General features: G+C 42.4%; 1 protein-coding gene across 1 annotated transcript in view; it reads right to left on the bottom strand.

Annotated features, from left to right (window-relative positions):
- Positions 1-3,110: 3,110 nt before the first annotated feature.
- The window catches only part of MRPS5 (mitochondrial ribosomal protein S5), a 43,622-nt gene continuing 38,355 nt past the window's right edge, over positions 3,111-8,377 (bottom strand). The window contains exons 10-11 of the mRNA XM_042886614.1: positions 4,215-4,351; positions 3,111-3,693 (exon numbers count right to left, since the gene is read on the bottom strand). Of these exons, the coding sequence (XP_042742548.1) occupies positions 3,469-3,693; positions 4,215-4,351 (362 nt within the window). The 3' untranslated portion in view covers positions 3,111-3,468. The remainder of the gene's footprint in view (positions 3,694-4,214; positions 4,352-8,377) is intronic.

Genomic DNA, 8,377 nt, shown 5'->3' with positions numbered 1-8,377 from the left:
GTCACTAACTTCCCCTTACAGTTGATGCATACAGCAGCAGGGCAGCGCCCAAGAACGAGGCACAAATCCAGGCATGAATAAAAGAATCCTACAATAACATGGGTTGGACCTCAAAGACCAACTGGTTCCATTGTGGGCAGGGCTGCCCCCCCAGTTCAGGCTGCTCAGGGCCCCATCCAACCTGGCCTCCAGACCTCCAGGGATGGTGCACCCACAGCTTCTATGGGCAGCAGCCCCAGTGCCTCACTGCCTTGTTAGTGAAAAATTTCTTCCTCGTGTCTTACAAATCTCCCCTCTTTTAGTTTAACCATTACCTCTTGTCCAGTTGCTACAGGCACAAGCTAGCGTCAGCGATGATGTTCATCTGATCACATAATTTACTCCAGAGTATTATGTCAAGTGAGTTATTTTAAATGGGGGAATTAGACCCAAAAAAGGGTGCTTTTTTTTAATAGAAACCTAAAATGCAGTGGTAGCAGATTAGTCCTCTAAGCTTGTGGGGCTACCTTCAGTCTGAAACTCATGAATAACAACAAGGACTGCGGAAGGGAAGGGAAGCAGAACTGGACATAGAAACACCTCTGTTGTTTCATGTCCTGAGGGTTTTGAGGGTTGAAACTTTTAAACTGCAGTATGGAGAAAACACTGGATTCATTTTTTTGTCCTTGCTGAAAACCAGCCTGACCTGTTTTTTCATGCTAGTAACAAAAATGAGCTGATTGCAACAGATGTAGGAAAAAAAAATCCTTTTTCAGAGCAGGGAGGCAACTCAGGAGCTGTGTATGACGGCACTACTCAATTCAAGGCACCTGCTGAAACTTATTTCAACATCACATCGTCATGGGGAAGGTGCTGATGTCACACTTTGCACTGCTCTGAACGTAGCACAGAAATATCTTTCTGCAAATATTTGGGGGTCACACTCTGCAGCCTGGAACACAGTGCCTGTGTTATATTCACATCCAGGCACGGCCAACACCATAGCTCCAAGTGCTGCCTTATGTCTCCCTCACCTCTGCATCCCTATGCACTACAACTATCCCATTTGCAGCCAGTGTCTTGTCACTTAGTCTGTCCCCTCCCCACCTCACTTTGCCTTACTGTTCTTTTCCCTGCAACACACCAGTTTGCACCAGTCTGTGCTGGTTCATTTGTCCATGCCCTTCCTTTCAGCCTGCCTGAGGGTGCAGGCTTGGGATTGGGAAACCTGGGGAAGCCTCTGCCTAGGACCACCATGGGGTCAAGAGCATCCATACAAACATCTTACGAAGCAGCACTTCACAGCACTTCAAAAGCACAGGGCTTTGAAACCCCCTGTGTGGCACCAAATTGAACCCCATGCAGCCAACCAGCTTGGAGGCAAATGAGTGTTCCTACACCAGGAACAGCTGGGTGAGAGGGAGATGCAGCAGAGCTGCAGGTGAGTTGCAGCAACAGGCATATTCCATGCAAAGAAAAACAGAAAAAAGCACTCAAAGATTTCCACTGCCTGTCACACCCAGCCCTTCCATCCTCCCTGTCCAGTATGAGGTCTGTCATGCCCTCTAAGCTGGGCAGCTCACAACAGAGTTCACCCAAAGCTTCACCAGGCCACTTGGACCACATCCATTTGGGATCTGGATGACTGTATAGACAAAGATAAGTTCCTAAAAAGCAAAAGTCAGGTATTTCTGGACCCCTAGCACCTGCTCTCTAGCATCCTCTCCATCTGCAGAATTCCCTTGAAGACATAAGTCAGTAAGAGCCCATTTAAAAAGCCATAAACCAGCCTTCTCGGGGAGCATTTAAAATCCAGTTTCCTAAGCAAAACAAGGGTCTGCAAGCATGCACTGTAGAGATAAGGCAACTATACTGTAGTTAAAAACAAACCAGCCACTTGAAGGTATGTAAAACTTCAGGTCTTTTGATGCAAACAAGATTACAGACGTATATCATTCATTAACTATGTCCAGATTGTTATCTCGGTTGTTCTTGCTAAATTGAAGAATGCCTTAGCTGTAATGTTAGTGGTTACCCAAATGTTTGCATACAGGTACCTCAATTACCTTGCCTCCAGAGATGCACTGAGTTAGAAGCACTTACATTTTCTCCCAAATTGCAGAATTTGCTTTGTCTGAAAGCAAAGAAATTGAACAGAGAATTACAATTAGCACCATGAAAAAGTGCAGGAGAGCCTGCTGTTTCTCATTTTACAGCGAGCTTTGTCAGTGAGCGATGAGCAAATTGTATGCTAGGTAAAGACACCTATGCAATCATCTGTATTAAGATGAATAATCTTGGAAAATGGAAAACCCACAAAAGCTAACTTCTGTGAAAGTATCAAGGTTTTACGTGGGTCTGGAGCAGAGCCTGATTTGTGTCTGCTTCTCTCCCTCCTTAGCCAAACTTTTGGACCATTCCCCACTTCCGATCATCACATGGATGCCATCAGCCCCACTCTGCTCTCTCTCTCATAGTTAATTAAGCATCAAAACCCCATTAACTCTGAGGACAGCAATGACAAAGCACTGCTTCAGACGCATTGCAGAGTCAACCATGAGTGGCTATCTTGTGGGCTCAAGGAGGGCCTTAAACTTCCTCCAGCTCTTGGGTGATAGATCTCCCAACCACTGAGCTATTCTAGCTTCTAGCACCTACCTCTGCATGCTTCAGTTGGAGATCCGCTACATGAAGGGGTTTACTCCTTCTCTGAGAATAAGCACATCACAAACTTTCTCTTTTTTCTTTCATCTCAACAGCTGTAACACTTTCTAAGTCTTGGACAGAGCTCAAGATATTGCTTTTCTCAGAACCAAATTGGCAGTGACGAAAGCCAAGTCCTATCCCAGCACATATGCAAAGGAAAGTCAAGTTCTGTAAGAAAGATGTGATTGCAGGTTTTGGATTGCGCTTCCAACACCAGCTAAAATAGGAGATTGAGAGATTACTGTCTTCAGATATTTGGGCTCTGCTTCAACTGGGGAACTCCCCCAACTTTCACAACTAGTGTTCGCACAGATTCAGCTGTTGCCCTTCATCACTGCCTATCTCCTTTGAGCTACAAATCTTCTACCTTCTTGATTTCAGTTGCCCCACTACGCTGCAAAAAAGACGACAACTCCTCCAGCAAATTCATTCTGAGGATTTTTTATTGCTTCCACAATCTTGTATTTTCAGTCGTTTCCCAAGAATTTATGAAGGAAACACGGGATCTGTTGATTACACATCTGCAGGAATCAAGTAAACGCATGCTTGAAGTCAATGTCATGTCCATTGGCTGCTTTCTTCTGTATGTTCCTAGCTGAACAGTGATCAGAAGAGTTGTGGGAAAGCAAACTGCTACTGAATGGTAGTAATGAGAGCAGCAACACGAACGGTATGAAATCTACTGTAGGCATCTTCTGAAATGTAAGCCTGCCCATTTGGGCTGGGCTTTCACAGCCGCATCTCTGAGCAGAAGAGATATAGGTACTGATTTTATTTTATTTTTTACCATACTGTCCGCCTAACATTTGCCCAGGGGGATTTCTTCATTCCCTGAGCTTCTTTAACCTCACACCACTCCAGTTTAGTGTCTGGAACCTCATCCTCAGGCTCAGGATCCTCACGGACGGTGCCCTCAGGCAGTGCCACGACGATGGGCAGTGGGCCTTGCTCCTCCCGGAACTCCACCACGTAGAGGTTTTTCTGGTTTGCTAACTGCTGGTGAGTCTCCTGGGGGCAGAGAGGGAGCAGGAAAAAGACAAAACTATTTTTAAAAGTCTCAGGCTAATTAATATTACAAGAAAGGCTGTTTTGTTTCCTGCTTCTGGCCGATTCCAATTTAAATCATCCCTAAGAAAACATTAACTTCAGGAGCAATGATGCATGATGTTGGCTTACTTGAGGTCAAATACATACACACTATATGGGGTAGGAAAAATGTTTACCAACAAACATTTTCAACGCTGCATAAACTAAAAGACTCATCAGAAGGATCCTTGTGGATTTCAAATAAGCTAATAATAAGCAGCAGGGATTCAGGTAATTAGCATTACCATGTTATTCTACAGGAAATTGATTCTGGAAGAGGTCTGGCTGCCAGAAAAAGTGCATCTTGCTAATAAGGATGCACACTGACATGTTAGTAACATGCATTAATGCAGAATACAACATTTTTAAATCACAGACTACTACAATATCAATCCCATCCTGTCCTCTGATTTAATTAACAGAACCCAAGGAATGTAATCTACCTGTTCTGTCAATCCTTTAAAGAGAGCTCTAGTAATATTAATCAAGTTTTTAGATCCAGTAACCTTGGCATACATGTCTTTAATGCCAATTAGTTTGCAGATGGTAATAATAGCTCGGTGGCAACGAAGACCATACCCTGTAAAGAAAGAAAGTATAAATTAGTATTACACGATTACTTGTAAGCATATAATAACTTAGCTAAGGAAAAATAGAACCAAGACTTTCTCACATCTGTGTCTGTTACCTATTAAGTTACAACATACTAGTATCTTAAAAATGGTCAAACCAATCTGGGAAGGCCATTCTTCCCAATTTTTGCTGGCATGTTAACGAAGATCACATTCTTTTTGTAGTAAATACACTCCACTTACCAATATACAAAACTGAATGAAAACATCACCACCTTTAAATTCAAACCATAAAACCATTCTTGGGTTTTTTTGTTTGTTTGTTTGTTTTAATACCTCAGGTTTAAGTAGCATTCTACTTTCCTAGAAGTGCCATTAACATACTAAGAAGTCTTCTACAGACAACTTCCTTACCTCTCCCAAGAACATTCAGCAAAGAAAAGGTAATCCTCTTCTGCCACTCAGGAAATAAATGACTTCCCCAGATTAAAAAAATATGGAAGATTAGCAGAGAAGCAAGATCACTTAAGGTTACTTAAAAGAGTATTAAAATGAAGCCATTGCAAGGGGAGATGCCTAAACAAGAACCACACCACACCTTCTAAAAAAACAATACCTACAATAGTTTCAAAACTGCTTCCTTTGCAGTTTCAACAACTAAATCTTAACGATGATAAATCTGACTTTAAGTCTCAGTTCATCTATAGAGATTTGAACTCATTTCCTACTGTGAAGGTACAGCTGAAAACAACCGGCGTGCTTCAAACACTGCCGCCTCCTGGACTTGCTGCCCACAGGTACAGAAGCAGCAAGGTCAGAATCTCCCACCCCTTTCCAACCCAGCATAGGTAGAGAAACTGGGAAGGGCCAGCAAGGTAAAGGGAAGTCAGTAATGCTCCAACAGGAAAATGTGGTTTAAACACAGACTCCACCTCGGCTCAAAAAGTGGCATGAATTTATCAAGGTTAAAGGACAAATGAGCACTATGGTCCTCAATTGCTTTCTTCTTCTTGAGGGCAGTGAAGATCACTGAAAGAACACATGGGCACGAGTGCAATCCACAGGTCAAACCTGGGCGAGTGGGAGGGAGAGACAAACAAATTCCAGAGTCCACAAAAACAGAAGTTTGCTCCATCTTCAGTTGAGAGTGTTATATTATCTCAAAGGTATAATTACAGTGTATTAGCATTAATTACAAATGGTTTCTTACACTTGCCAGATTTTAATGAAGGACTTACTTTTTGAGGCATCCAATTTTGTTCTCTGGTTCCCCAAGAGACTTGTTTCATGCGGCCTAGCTCTATTAATCTTCACAAATTGGTTTCTGATAGTTCTAATGTATTTTATTTAAAAGCTGAAAAGCCAGTTTATTGATTAATCCTCTCTACAGAACAGTTTTGCTGCTGGAGTAAATGAGGAAAAAAACCAAACCCTATTCTAATGGCACATGTTTTACAGCACTAATATTTCCTTTCTTTTTTTCTAACCTGTAATTAGAAAATAAACTATAACCATTCAAAGTCATTTGTTCTGTCTTTCAAAAAAATACTGCTTTCCATGATACAATAAAAGTAAAAATGTAGACACATGTGAATGATTTCTAGAAAGCTGTTTGTCAAACTTTCATTTTCAGTGACAAAAAGCATTTTATTGCTAGTGTTTTGCATCACTGCTTCTCTCCTACACCATTCAACCAGGTTTCTGCAGATTGCTAATGCACGAAACTCAGAAGCCAGCAAATTGCTCCATCAGTCACTGAACAAAATTTATGCCAAACACAAAAGCACAAGATTCCAATTGCAAATTCTAGCTGTGGAGTAGAAGTGTGCTCAGACATTTTCTAACTTGCCTGTGGCACTCCAGCTGCAGTACTGCAGTTTAATTCAGGAGGGTCTATGTAAGAGGATAAGGTCATTTAAAACATAACTAATCTTCTCACACTGAATTTTGATAAAAAGGTAATCAAGAAAAGCATTTAAAATGCAGTCCTCCTAACTAATGCAAGCTGTGATGGGCAACCTACATTAGCTTTTCTGGGCAGCCCCTAACAAGAGTTTGGAAAGAAAACCTACTCCAGCCCACACTAAGACACTATGCTGAGTTAAGCTCACATTCAGATATTCATACTACCTAACTCTTGAAACTTGGATTTCTACTTGTTTAATATGTAATCCTGATTATCTGACAGAGGTTTTCTACATTTTGCAGGGATTAGGAACAAAGAAAAGGACATTTAATTATAGTGATGACTTTTTTTAAAATTATTTTTTTCTTAAAACATTAAGCTTTGTTGTGGCCATCGACTGAGTTCTATGTGCAGGAATTGGGAACACACTGAATTTGCCAGCTGAAATTATGCAAAATGGGAGGCTTCAGCATACATAACCATATAATTGTAATGTCATCAGCAAGCAGAAGGAATCTTATAAAAGATGCTCTACTGTGAAAACTATGAATAACTGTATATTTTTCCTGCATATTAATTACAGCTATGGGGTATCAGTGCTGGGCTTTACAGCCACATAAGCACATTGATCAACTGAGAGAGCTGGAATTGTTCAGACTGGAGAAAAGATGGCTCCTGGAATCCGCAGGATTCATCACTGCAGCCTTCCAGTACATAAAAGGGTCTTCAAAAAAACTGGGAGAGTCTTCATCAGGGCAAGGGGCCCTTCATAGGACAAGGGGCAACAGTTTAAAAGGGAGCTGGCTTATATTAGACATTAAAGAGAAATTCTTTACAATGAGGGTGGTGAGGCTTTGGCACAGGCTGCCCAATGAAGCTGTGGATACCCCATTCTGGAAGCATTCAAGGCCAGGTTGGATAGAGCTCTGGCTCCACCTAAAGACAACCACAAAATAAATGTGCTGCCACCAAGGATGAGGAGTAGCACTTGATGTGGCCTCATCTTGAATACTGCAAAGCTGGCAGAAGAGTTGGAATGCATCTGCTGTGAAGAGTGGCTGAGGTCTGGTTTTAGTGTCTAGTTTGCCCCTTAGCCTCCTTTTCTCCAACCTCACTGCTCTCCACAGCTTCCTGAGGACAGAAAGTGCAGAAGGAGATGACCTCTTCTCCCTGGTATCCAGTGACAGGAAACATGCAGATGGTTGAAAGTTGTGCCAGAAGGAGTTCAGACAATACGTTAGGAAAAACTTCTTCATTGTCAAGGTAGTCAACTTTGGAACAGGCTTATCAGAGTGGTGGTTTATGCCCCATACCTGTCAGTACTCAAGGAGCATTTGGATAATGCCCTCAGTAATATGCTTTAACTTTTGGTTAGCCCTGAAGTTGTACTTTCTAAGTACCTTTCAACTGGGATTAAATTATTCTATTCTGAAGTACTGCTACCAGCAGATTGAGAGAGGTGAGGTCACACTTGGAGTAAGCACATTGTATTCTGGGCTCCCTGGTATGAAAGAGCTACTTGAGAAAGTCCAACATAGGGTCACCAACATGCTTCAGTCCCTTCAGTATCTCTTCTATGAGATGTTGAGAGAGCCAGGGCTGTGCAGCCTGGGGAAGAGGGGGTATGGGGAGATCTTAGCAACGTACATAAACACATGAAGGGGAAATACAAAGAAGATGGAGCTGGGCTCTTGGCAGGGGTGCCCAGTGCCAGAACAAGAAGCAGTGAGCACACACTGAAACTGTGAGACCTCACTTGGAATACTGTATCCAGATGTGGAGTCCTCAGTGCAGGAGAGACTGCTGGAGCATGGTCAGAGGAGGGCCACGAAAATAATCCAAGAGATGGAACATCTCCCTGTAAGGGCAGGCTGAGAGAGCTGGGGCTGTTCAGCCAGGAGAAAAGAAGGCTCCAGGGAGACCTGAGAGCAGTGGCCTTCCATTATATAAAGGGAGCAATAAGAAAGAAGGGGACAGACTCTTTAGCAGGGTCTGTTGTGAAAGGACAAGGAGAAATGGATTCAAACTAAAAGGAGGGAGATTTAGACTGAATATGAGGAAAAAAGGTTCTTTATGTGATAAGAGTATTGAGGTACTGGAACAGGTTGCCCAGAGAGGTGGTGGAATC

Source organism: Lagopus leucura, unplaced genomic scaffold (genome assembly GCF_019238085.1).
Source record: "Lagopus leucura isolate 7727_CA_CO unplaced genomic scaffold, USGS_WTPT01 Super-Scaffold_73, whole genome shotgun sequence".
Taxonomy (NCBI): domain Eukaryota; kingdom Metazoa; phylum Chordata; class Aves; order Galliformes; family Phasianidae; genus Lagopus; species Lagopus leucura.
The sequence above is the reverse complement of the archived record's forward strand: the minus strand, read 5'-3'. Positions and strand labels throughout refer to the sequence as shown.